The 13,025-nt window shown below is 37.2% G+C and overlaps 1 protein-coding gene across 7 annotated transcripts in view; it reads right to left on the bottom strand.

Annotated features, from left to right (window-relative positions):
- Nucleotides 1-13,025, bottom strand: part of FBXL2 (F-box and leucine rich repeat protein 2) — a 142,560-nt gene that overhangs the window by 45,817 nt on the left and 83,718 nt on the right. For 2 of the 7 annotated variants that reach the window (XM_064590495.1, XM_045904108.3), the window contains exons 5-7: nt 7,584-7,678; nt 548-616; nt 352-447 (exon numbers count right to left, since the gene is read on the bottom strand). In XM_064590495.1, coding sequence (XP_064446565.1) covers nt 352-447; nt 548-616; nt 7,584-7,678 — 260 coding nt within the window. Of the gene's footprint in view, nt 1-351; nt 467-547; nt 617-7,583; nt 7,679-9,049; nt 9,909-13,025 lie in introns of those variants that run through there. The other 5 variants (XM_064590507.1, XM_054504522.2, XM_054504521.2 and 2 more) reach the window with 4 other exon arrangements.

The raw sequence follows: 13,025 nt of genomic DNA, 5'->3' as shown, positions 1-13,025 counted from the left end.
GGGAGAGAAAACCTCTGTGACCTGAGGCACCAATTTCTTGTTCCAATGGGATCATTAGAAAGGTTTTATTTTTATTTATTTTTTTTTTTTAAAGATTTTATTTATTTATTTGAGACAGAGAGAATGAGAGAGAGAGAGCACATGAGAGGGGGGAGGGTCAGAGGCAGAAGCAGGCTCCCTGCCAAGCAGGGAGCCCGATGCAGGACTCAATCCAGGGACTCCAGGATCATGACCTGAGCCGAAAGCAGTCACTTAACCAACTGAGCCACCCAGGCACCCCATTAGAAAGGTTTTAGACACACCAGGATGCTCATAGGTTTAGGTGTTTCTTCTGACAACAGGTACTCTCACCTGATCCCCTTTAAGGAGCTGTTTGTAATGGACACACAGGAGGTCAGATCCAGATGTTTCAGCTTGGAACAGAATCTGCTAAGGCTATAACACGTGCTGGAAAAGAGCAGACACACTAAAGATATTTTCAACCATGTTTCTCTCCCCTCACTCTCCCCATGGTCAATCAGTCACCAAACTCATTCTCATTCCTTACCTGTCAGTGATTTTGGTGCACCCATTGAGGTTTAAATGTTCAATGTTTCGGCAGTTCTGTGCAAAGGTCCTAAAAAGAGAAAACATTTTAAAACTCCCTGGTCAGCCACTAGAGGGCACGTGTCACTGTTCACATTTAAAACAGTGCTCCTCAAACTTTTACATTTTATTTTACTGTGGAAAGAACACTTAACATGAGACTTACTCTCAACAAATTTTAAGTGTACAATATATTATTGTTGACTATAGGTACTGGTGCTCCTCAAACTTTAATATGCACATGAAACAGCTGGGGTTCTTGTCACAGTGCAGATTCTAATGGCATAGCTTGACAAACTGCTTGATGGTCTGCATTTCTAAGAAATTCCCAAGTGATGCCGCTGCTGCTACTCTGGGAACTACACTTGGAGAAGCAAAGCCTAAGAGTGATGATGTATCCATCATAATTCTCCTTCAACCCACACCTTGGTGAATGCCTGAGAATGGAGGCCCTGGCTCCTTGTTCCTTCCTCTCTATAGAAAAATCAGTTGGAAGCAAGGGGATTGAATCTTTCTTGTATTGTGCCGTATGGTCATTTGGTTATTCAAGAGCCTTTCTGAAGAAACTGTCTTTGGCCATCAATAGGGTCAGTAGTTGATCAGTATGAAGAACCATTCACTTACTGGTGAGGATACTGAGTCATGAAGGGCAACTTCCTCTATGATTTGTGGGTTGGCAGAAAGGCCAAAAGTGGAAAATTAAACATCCCTTACTCACCACTTATTCCTTAACATATTCAGCAAGGACTGGCTTGGGTCACCTACATTTTCCTGAAATACAGCTTCAACGTATTTACAGTGTTGAGTCCTGATTCTTCCATACAGTAACCAAATGTCTCCAAAACCTGGCCTCAAACCATGTCACTCTTATCTGCTCCTCCTGCACTGGTATGGTGTAATGGAACTGACCTGGAGGCTGGTGGAATCCCCGAGTTAAAGATATGAAGCCAAAATCTGACCAAGGTCATTAGAGTTATCAGAGAAGAGTACAGGGGCACAGAGAACTTCAGAGGGTTCCCCTCAAGAATTCAGTAGAGTACTAATCAGCATGCATATAGGGAAACTACCCAAAGCCAGGGAAAGAATCATCAAAAAGCATTAGAAGGAACAATAGCCAGAGCTCACCCAGAGCCAGGAAAGTGCCCATTCCATAAACCAACAGTGAAAAACGTCTCAATTTGTGGGGCACTGGGTAGAGCACTGAGAAGTACTTTGCTTCAGGTGTACAATTAGTGCTCAACTAAACATGGCTTTGGTCCAACTTAACAAATTAAAAAAAGAAAAAGATTTGAAAGGAATTATGTCCAAATAACTGTGTCCAGAATAAAACTCAAGAATATTTATAGGAATACAAAAATATTCTGCATCCAAAATAAAATTCACAATGTCTGGCATTGAGCAAAAAATTGGCATGTATTCAAAGAAGGAAAATATATCCATTATGAGGAGAAAAATCAATCAAAGCTGACCCAAAACTGTTGCAAATATTAGAAATAGTAGACTAAGACATTAAAAGTTATTATAACTGTGTTCTGTAGAATATAGTCCTATGGAGCTACATAAAGATTACACATGTTTTGTTTATTAAATGTGTTATGTAGAGACATTAGAGTTATTTTTAAAGACCCAAATTAAACTTTTGGAAAATGGCTAAGATAAAAATTTTCTGGATGGGACTAACAGCAGATTAGACATTTTATCAAGAAGAGATTGGTGAACTTGAAGACATAGCAATAGAAACTATCCAAAATGAAACATGGAAAGAAAATAAGAAGAAAAAAAAAAAGAACAGAGCATAAATGAGCTGTGGGACAGATTCAAGCAATCTAATATACATGTGACTGGGAGTCCCCAAGGGACAGGAGATTGGGCAGGGGTTGGGATGGGGTAGAATATCTGAAGAAGCAATGGCCAAAATTTTTCCAAAGTTTATGAAAACTATAAACCTACAAATCCAAAAAACTCAAAGAATTCCAAGCATGAGAAATATGAAGAAAAATACATCAAGGCATATCATAACCAAATTGGTCAAAACCAATGACAGAAAAATCTTAAAAGCAGCCAGAGAAAAAGACACACTATGTACAGAGAAAGAAAAATAAGGTTGACAGATTTCTCACTGGTAACAAAAAAAGCAAGAAAACAGAGGAGAAGCATCTTTAAAATACTGAAACAACTGTCAACAAAATTGTATACTGAGCAAAAATATTTTTTCAAAAATTAAGGAAAAATAACTTTTTTTTTTTTTTGCAGACACAGAAGAGCTGAAAGAATTAATCAGATCTGCAGTACAAGAAATGTTAAGGACCATTCTATAGGTAGAAAAAAGAGTGACTACACAAAGGAATGAATACTGGAAACAGTAACCACTTGGGTACATATATTCACTTTTTTAGTTATTTAAATCTCTTAAAAAATAATTGACTATTAAAAAATACTAACAATCTAGTGTGGAGTAGTTTGTACTATATGTAGAATTAAAATGTGTAACAATAATAGCATAAAGGCTGAGTGGGGAAAAATGGAAGTGATCTGTAATACAATTTGAAGGTAGACTATAACAAGTTAAAGATGTACATTACATTATAAAAACTCTAAGGCAACCATTAAAATTACAAAAAAATAACTTATAGCTCTAATCCTAAAAGGGATATATAAAATGGAATCATAAAAAAATTCTCAATACAAAAGAAGGCAGAAAAAGAGGAAAGGGGAAGAAAATATGTCTGGGACAAATAGAAAACAGCAAGAGAGTAAATTTAAAACTAATCATAACATCAATTCTCACACAAAATGTAAATGATCTAAATACAAAAATCAAAAAGCAGAAACTGTAATAATGGATCAAAAAAAGCAACATCCAACCATATATTTCCTAAAATAAAACAACTTTAAATATAAAGACACAAATCGGTGAAAACTAAAAGAATCGAAAATCATATGCCAAAAAAAGGAAAGCTGGCATATCTATATAATATCAAAGTAGACCTCACATCAAAGAATATTACCAGAGATAAAAGAAGGCCATGTGATGATGAAAAACTGGTCAATTCATCATAAAGGTGCAGCAACCCTACAAGTCTATATATCTAATAACAGAACTTCAAAATACATGAAGAAATAACCTGAGGAGAAACAAATCTGAAATTACAGGCAGAGATTTCAGTATAATTCTGTCAATATTTGATCAAACAAGAAGTCAGAAAATCAGTGAAGATATAAAAGACTTGATCAACAGTCTTAATTCAACTTTAATTGATATTTATATAATACTCCACCCAACAGTAGAGTACATATTCTTTTCTTTTTTTTTTAAAGATTTTATTTATTTATTTGAGAGAGAGAGAATGAGAGAGAGCACATGAGAGAGGGGAGGGTCAGAGGGAGCACCTGCCGAGCAGGAAGCCCGATGCGGGACTCGATCCAGGGACTCCAGGATCATGACCTGAGCCGAAGGCAGTCGCTTAACCAACTGAGCCACCCAGGCGCCCGAGTACATATTCTTTTCAAGTGCACATGAACATTTACCGTGACAGACCATATTCTTGGCTACAAAACAAGTTTTAATAAAATTAAAAGGATTCAAGTCATATAAAGTATATTCACTGATCACAATGGAATTAAATTAGTAATCAATAAACAACAACAAAAAACCTGGAAAATGTCCAAATATTTATAGACTAAATAACATGCTTCTAAATAACCCATGGGTCAAGGAAGAAATCAAAAGGGAAAGAGAATACATTTTTAATGGAACAAAAATGTAAACACAGAATTAGAATTTGTGAAATCCTACTAAATCAGTACTTCAGGGGAAAATCTTTATGACCTTGGGTTAGGCAAAGATCTCGTATATCACCAAAAGTATGATTCACCAAAAGCGTGATTCATTCAAAAAAACTGGTAAGTTCAATTTCATTAAAATGAAAAACTCTTCAAAAGACTGTTAAGAGAATAAAAGGATAAGCCACAGACTGGGAGAAAACATTTACAAAACACAAATCTCATCAAGGACTTGTATGCAGAATATAACTCTCAAAACTCAAAGATAAGACAAAAAATCTAATTTTTAAAAAAGGGCAAAACCCCCATATTTGAACAGATATTTCAGCAAAGAAAATATGTGTATAGGAAAAGTACATAAAATGATGTTCAACAGCATTAGTCATTAGAAATACAAATTAAAACCTCAATGAGATACTACTATACACATCTATTAGAAAAGCTAAAATTGGGGCGCCTGGGTGGCTCAGCCGTTAAACATCGGCCTTTGGTTCAGGTCATGATCCCAGGGTCCTGGGATCGAGCCCCGCATCGGGCTCCCTGCTCAGCGGGAAGCCTGCTTCTCCCTCTCCCACTCCCCCTGCTTGTGTCCCCTCTCTTGCTCTCTCTCTCTGTCAAATAAATAAATATTTTAAATAAAACCTACCAAGTGTTGACAAGGATGTGAAGGAGCTGGAAGTACCATACACTTCTAGTGGGAATATAAAATGGTATAATCCTTTGGGGAAAGAGTTTGAAAGTTTTTAAAAAGTTAAACACGCACCTACCAAATGATCTAGCCATTCTACTCCTAGGTATTTACTCCAGAGAAATGAAAACATATGACACACAAAACCTTGTACACAAATATTCATAGCAGCTTTATATGTAATGGCTGCAAACTGGAAAGAATCCAAATGAGAAATGAATAAACTGTAGTATATCCATACAATGGACTACTATTCAGCATTAAAAAAGAATGAACTATTGATACACACAACAACATGGATGGATCCCAAAACAATTATGTTGAGTGACAGATGCCAGGAAAAAACGACTATATGCTGTATAATTACATAAAAATTGTTAAAAATTTAAACTAACCTAGATCAGTGGTTGCTTAGCAATGGGACAGAGACAGGGAAGGAGGAAGGGAGGGATTATAAAGGCACATGAGGAAACTTTTACATGTGTATGTTCATTATCTTGATTATAGTGTTGGTTTTATGGGTATAATACATATTTCAAAAATTATCAAATTGTATACTTTAAATACAGTTTATTGTATCTCAATTATATCTCAATAAAACTGTTAAAAATCCATAGGACTTCATATATTATGATGCAGCAGGAGTTACAGAGAATATACATGTAAGATTCATTAGTATTGGAATTTTAATCTATTTTGATTACTGCTGTATTTCCAGTCCCTAGATCAGTGCCTGGTGGAGTAGGGCTCAATAAACATTTGCAAATGAATAGCCTCCCTCCATCTAAAACAACAACAATACGTGGGACAGAGTAGAGGCCAAGGCTGGCTTCAGGTGATTATGATAAAAAACTGGAGGCATAACAAAATTCTGTCTGAGTTGTATTCTGGAATTATGCTTATCATTATTTCTCACAGTAATCTGGTCTCACACACCAAAAATGTATAAGATAATGGGGCGCCTGGGTGGCTCAGTCGGTTAAGCATCTGCCTTCTGTTCAGGTCATGATCTCTGGGTTGTGAGATTGGGCCCCGCATGGGGCTCTGCACTGCTGAGGGTGGAGCCTGCCTAAGATTCTCTCTCCCTCCCTCTCCCTCTGCCACCCCCCCCCCGGCTCTCTTGCATGTGCATCCTCTAAAAAAAAAAAAAGTGTACAAGATATTAATATAGATTTCTACTATAAAAATTATGGTACACCACTAACATTCTTAGCCTCTCAGGATAGTTTTGCTAGTATATATGGCTTTATTCCAACTGCCAAGATAAGAATATATATATATTTTTAATTCAATTAGCCAACATAAAGAAGATGTGGTTTATATATACAATGGAATATTACTCGGCCACCAGAGAGGATGAATACCTACCATTTACACTGACATGGATGGAACCGGAGGTATTATGCTAAGTGAAATGAGAATATATTTCTTTGATATTCCTCATTGACAATCCACATCTTCACATTTATTTTAGTTTAATGGAACCACTATTAAACTTATGTTCTCTTTTATAAATTATCTTAGGACCTATTTGGTACATTTAAGCTTTGTATTAAAATAGAATCAATCTATTCCATCAGTTTACAAAGCTTTTAAAGTACCAGAAAATTTGGTCTGATGATCTGAATTTCTTGATTAAAAAAAAAAAAAATTTTGTTCCTTAACATTTATAGGCAGTGTTTTGATCCTTAAAATATGTTATGAATCAATTTTCTAAGCAATGGTACAGCAGATGTTTCAATTACCAACTCCACTATCTATAATCACTATGCACTGCACATTCTTACTGGCAACTGCAATTGATATACATGGTAGTGATGCTTAGGTCTGCAAGAGACAAAGTCTATCCCAAGGTTCTAGGGGGCAGTGTGTGTTCTAATTTAGCCAACCTCAAACAATAGTAGAGGCCATAAGGATAAGAACATAAAAGTTTAATTATGTCTTGTCTCCAGAAAAGCACGTGTCCTTACAGTGGATTGATAACATTTCCAATAAATAATGGCTAGCCAATAAGAGGTGGGCAAGCATTTGTTTGGATAGGATACAATTAGATAATTACATCCCATCATGAGTAAGCAAAATCCCAGGTGTGCTAAGGAAGTTTTTGGAAGAATTATTTTGTTAGGTAGTATAATATACAAAAAAGGTAGTCACTCTTATGAGAATGAAACTAGGAATATCAGCAAATGAAGAAGGGAACAGCAGAGTCAACTATTATTATGCACCAGGCACTTCATACATGTTGCTTCATGTGATACTCATGACATTCTCATGCAGGAACTACAGCTGCCTTCTCTTTGTAGAAGAGAGAGCGGACACTCGGAGAGGTGAAATAATTTGTCCGAAAGACATATCCCAGACCCAGGCCTGCTGACTCCCAAGTCATGGTTCTTTTAGTTCTCTACGCAAATTACCACAGAAAGAATTTAACAGAAAAAAAGCACATAATATGCTTGGTTTATTTTTGCCGATGACAAGTCAGCTATAAGCTGCCATTACAGAGTGAGTCACTGTGGATTCAACTTACTTCAAGGAGGAATCCCCAACACCAATGCAGCCTCGCAAGCTGAGCTTTCTCAGGAATCCACCACATCGCTTTGAGATATTTTCCACCACTCGACCCTTGAGTCAAAAAGTCAGAAAAAAATCTCATTTTTCATGCTGCTTATCTAACAGCATAATAACCTGAAATTTTAGAAACTGAATATATTTTTCCAGGTGTAAAAGAAGTTATTTTGGAGCATTCCTCCAACACCCCACTCTGTTCCTAAAGGAGCTGCAAGCATTGAAAAATGTTTTCAATTAAAGCATTAAGTATTCAAAAAAAAATTAGTGCACTATATTTTGGAAGTTTTAGCCCTGGAGGTAGGCCTCCCGTACCCAGGGCTCAGAGCTACCTCGCCAATTACAAGGCTCTTTGAGGTCAGCTGTGGGAACACTGGCTGCTGAGCGGCACTCTCAAACCACACTGCTCCAAAAAAAAAAAAAAAATTCTATTTTAGCTAAACATTACCACTCTAACGTTTCAAAATGTATCATAAAAGCTCCCCCTCATCCTCCTTAGAAATCCCCTATTGAAACACATTTGCTTTGAGATAGGAACTTGGGCTAGATACCGGCAGATTCATTAAAGGGAAAAAAATGAACAGTGATTAAGCACTTTCACTTTTTCAGGAACGATTTTAACACTTTCTTGTACTTATTATGGCTCATTTACTATTCACAACAACCTCATGGTCTACTACTCCACAATGGAGACCATGAAGAGTATGTCTGGAATACAAATCTCTCAGGTCATCTCTCTTAACATTACCATGCCCTGTGATTAAGTCAATGGAAAACTACAAGTCAATCCAGGCACGACTTCCAATGGCCCATACACTTCAGGAATAACGATTACTCTACCAGGTAAAGAACCATGACCAGCTGAGGTGCTTGCTGAAGATAAAGGGAACACAGAATGGGTATAGAAGGTAGTTAAAAATATCAACTACCACCATGCAACCAATTACAGAAATGAAAACTGTAATTGTCATGAATGTCTCTCCTTATTTTGTTAGAGTATGTGTGTGGGTAAAGCCAATATATTTGTTTTCTTTCCTCTTCTGTTCCCTTATGTAAAATAAGATGTGCTGACACCGTATCATGGTATTTAAGTATTGTTAATTCTATATCATAGTATTTAAGATACAGGATATCAAGAAAAGTGAACACCACTCAAGGACTTTATCTCTTCTTTTGAGGAAGGAGTTAGTGTGGTTTTGGTTGTGCACTGTATACTTGTTACCACATTAGGTCGAATTAAGACCTTGTCATTGTTTTTATTTGGAGATTAAGTATGACTTAAGGTGATGCATATGGGTGCCAAGTTGACAAGGGGTGACTTTTGACAATTAATCTTATGTGTCAACTTGACTGGGCCACAGGGTGTGCAAACATTTGGCCCAACAGTATTCTGTATGAGTCTGTGAGGGTATTTTTGGATAAGATTACCATTTGAATCGGTGGAGAGAGTAAAGTAGCAGTGGGAGGGCCTCATCCAATCAATTGAAGACCTGAATAGAATGAAAAAAGCTGAGTAAGAGGGAACTCGCCCTGCATGACTGCTTGAGCTGAGACACTGGTCCTTTCCAGCCTTTGGACTGGGGCTGAAAAACATCAGCTCGTCTTAGGTCTGGACCCTGTCAGCTTTCAGACTGGAATTTACCCCATGGGCTCTGCTGGTTCACAGGTTAGACTGGAACTACATATCAGCTCTCCTGGGTCTCCAGCATCTTAGGACTTCTCCGTCTCCATAATCACATTACCCAATTCCTTATAATAAATCCATATATTTGTATACATACATACCCTATTGTTTCTCTGGAGAATCCTGACTATTAACAGACTGGATTCATACCTTCATTTTGCAAATAAAGAAATTAAATGGTTAAATTGCCAAGGTTACACTTTAGTGAGGAGTAGAGTTAGGGTTCTAAGAGATTTATTTGATTCTAAAGGCTGCACAACCACTGCCTCCACAAGGAAGGAAGTACTGAAAGGAAGCCATTTGGGTCTTTAAAAAAAATGCTATTATCCTCACTTCATAAAATAGCACCCTTGACACTGAACTGTGAGCACTAAGAATTCACTAGGACACATCAAACAACAGGTTCACAGGAGCAGGGCTCACCTGTACTGTTACCTGGCTAACATCTTAAGATGAAAATCTACACTCTGATATTGCTAATAGCTTTATTTATGCTTTCTTGAGTATTCTCTAAGTTAATAAATCTCTGTCACTAGAGGGAAAAAAATATTATGACTTGGAAGTCCAAGTGCAGAATAAAACAGTGAAAACCCCTCCATATCAATGTCTCCAAATAGAGTACACAAGATATTTTTCTCCATTTCAAGTTAGTCACATTGATATAAGCTTTCTATTCTTCCTTTCTTTGGAGTAAAAGTTTTTGTACTCAGATTAAAAAAATTACATTCAGAATTTTCTGTTCCACTGTTTCCAAGAGAAAACTGTTCCACTGTTTCTAAGAGAAAAAATTAGCAAATTGTTTCCAAATGCAAAATTCAAGTCAATGACTGTATATTATCCACTTAGATAGTATGTTGTAGGTGTGGATTTTGGAATGAAAGGCTTTAGAGAAAAATAAGGCCTAAATGGAGAGACCTTTGGAGTTGTAACTTTTAGATTAACATGCTACTTGGTTATTTCTTATTCTTGGCCTGGAGGAATCTTTATTAACTATGAAGACATTGACAAAAATGCTCAACTTTTAAAGGCATGGAGAATGCCTAAACATCAGGGTAACAACACTTATTCAGGAAAGAGTGATGCTCACGGAAAGGCACAATGTACTCTTGTCATCTGGTTACTTTATTTTACCTTTTCTCTGAAACACAACAGTTACATAACCCATTGTGTTCAGGGTACCTACTGTCTCCTCTTACTAGATGAATGACCTCAGGTAAGTTACTCAAACTTTTTGTGCCTCAGTTTCTTCAATATGGTGTTTTTGAGAAGATTAAATGAATATATGTAAAGTTACTTAAATAGTACCAGGCACATAGTAAATACTGTTAGTATATTAATCCTGAACCTTGGTACATTCTCTCCTCTCTCAACATATCCATAAATCATTTTCATCCCAAAGAAATAACTTGAGATGATCAGTTTATCCATGGAATGCTTCCCAGGGTGAGTATCCAATGGGTCCTATTTAGACAACACAGGGGGCTTCAACACTTGGTTCATAATCCAATCTGGATTGTTAGCCCCAAAAGGGCAACCAAATAGTATTAGACTAGACTAATACTAATATGGTGCCAGCTATTTTAAGTTTTCACATGTAGGGGCACCTGGGGGGCTCAGTCGGTTAAGCATCTGCCTTTGGCTCAGGTCATGATCCCGGGGTCCTGGAATCAAGTCCCGCATCGGGCTCCCTGATCCACAGGGAGTCTGCTTCTCCCTCTGCCCTTCACCCCCCTCGCGCTCTCTCTCTCTCTCTTGCTCTCACTCTCTCTCAAATAAATAAATAAAATCTTAAAAAAAAAAAAAGAAAAAAGTTTTCACATGTAATTCTTTACATAACTGGTGACCCATAAACTAGTCTTTCCTTTAGTGGAAGTACTCTTAAGAATTTCTACAATGTGTTTATATAGCTGCGGTCAGCCATCAGCTAAAATTCTGAAATCAAATAATGCACAAGGTAGTGCTATTTACTTGAAACAGTATTTTTAAAAATCTGAATCTAAAAGTTTTAAATATGCCTTTCAAAAAGTTGTATAGTTTGGAAAAATCATCAAAGAAAACTGAGGGGACAATAAGAGCCACAAAAAAAGAAAAATTTGCAAAAATTTTAAAAAACAATGACTCTCCTTTGGTGAGCAGAAATGACTACAATTTTTGGAATTTAATGTGCTTCTCAACATCACTAAGTAAACACAATGAACAAAGATCTAGAGATTATCAGTTTGAAGAGGAATCACATGTCAGCATGTTTGGGTGGACATTGCTACAATCACTGCTATTAAGTCTGGAAAGGGCATTAAAGAACTCCTAATCCAGGGACCACAGTCCAAAACAGCAACTGAGAGCTTATCTTTCCAGGCTGGGCATGAAGCCCTGAGGTCCCCGACCCTTCCAAACTCAGAACACCACAACATGCAAGGAAACCCACAGTGGGAAACCCTGTGCTCGGCCCCACTTGCTGCAGGTGCTCTGCTCCACCGGTCTGGGATGGGATCAGAGTCTCTCCAGCTGGTAACCTAGAGAAGTAGGGGAAGGGCCGTCACAACTGATTGCTAGCTCTTCTAGGGAACACCAGGTTCAGTAACTCATAGGAAACTGTGTGGGCTCATCTCACTGTTAAGCATGATTATTTCCTTATCCATTAAAAAAGGCACAAAACATACACTTTGTCAAAAACACTTGATGAAAATGCTATATGAGGAACTGAATTAAAATACAACTCCATGACTACAACTGAATTGGCTAAACTAGAAATGAATAAGGTTTTCCCAACATTGCGTAGATAAACTTCAGAATCTCCACATCCTTAAAAGAGTAGTCTAGATAATTATTATGTGCAGTGAATATTACTTCCCTCTTTCTTTTTGGTTATAAATTGTATTTAATCTAAAAGTTGTTTTAAAATAAACTTTTCTCGGGGCGCCTGGGTGGCTCAGTCGTTAAGCGTCTGCCTTCGGCTCAGGTCGTGATCCCAGGGTCCTGGGATCGAGCCCCGCATCGGGTTCCCTGCTCGGCAGGAAGCCTGCTTCTCCCTCTCCCACTCCCCCTGCTTGTGTTCCCTCTCTCGCTGTGTCTCTCTCTGTCAAATAAATAAAAATCTTAAAAAAAAAAAAAATTAAGAAAAATAAACTTTTCTCATTTGGTCAGGCTTACCACTCTTACATGGGGATATTCACATATTTCCAGATAAATACATGAGAATCCTAGAATTATAAAAGGTTTTAAGGATTATTTTGCTTCTTTATTTTATAGATAATAAAACTGAAGCATTGAGAGATTATATGGCTTAAGTGGCTGAGCTGCAGTGATATCTCAGGTCTCCAGCTTCACTCCTGAACCCCTGTTTCTGCCATTTCTCCATTCTAGATGCTGAATTAGAATTCTCAGTGGATCTTTCAGATCAATAAATATTTGTCAGGAGTCTCCTAAGATTAAAGCACTGAACTGGGTGTTAATAATGCAAGTATAAGGCTTTAAAAAGCTGAGTGGTAATACCAAGGTTATAGACATGAACAAGGAGGAAAAGTAGTTTGCTATTGATACAGAGCCAAAGCAAAATACAAGCAGAATTTTGGTCTTGATGTACATAGATATCTTTTTTTCTTCTTTATTACACCTTGACATCTTAATATTAAATCTAAATGCAGCAAAAGAAAAGGGCAGGAAAGAGTGACCAGTTTACTTATCTTTTTAAATAGTCTTTTATCTAAGGGTACCTGGGTG

Source organism: Mirounga angustirostris, unplaced genomic scaffold, assembly GCF_029215605.1.
Source record: "Mirounga angustirostris isolate CCGP_5_RB_7025 unplaced genomic scaffold, mMirAng1.0.hap1 SCAF_1, whole genome shotgun sequence".
In the NCBI taxonomy this organism is placed as follows: domain Eukaryota; kingdom Metazoa; phylum Chordata; class Mammalia; order Carnivora; family Phocidae; genus Mirounga; species Mirounga angustirostris.
The sequence above is the reverse complement of the archived record's forward strand: the minus strand, read 5'-3'. Positions and strand labels throughout refer to the sequence as shown.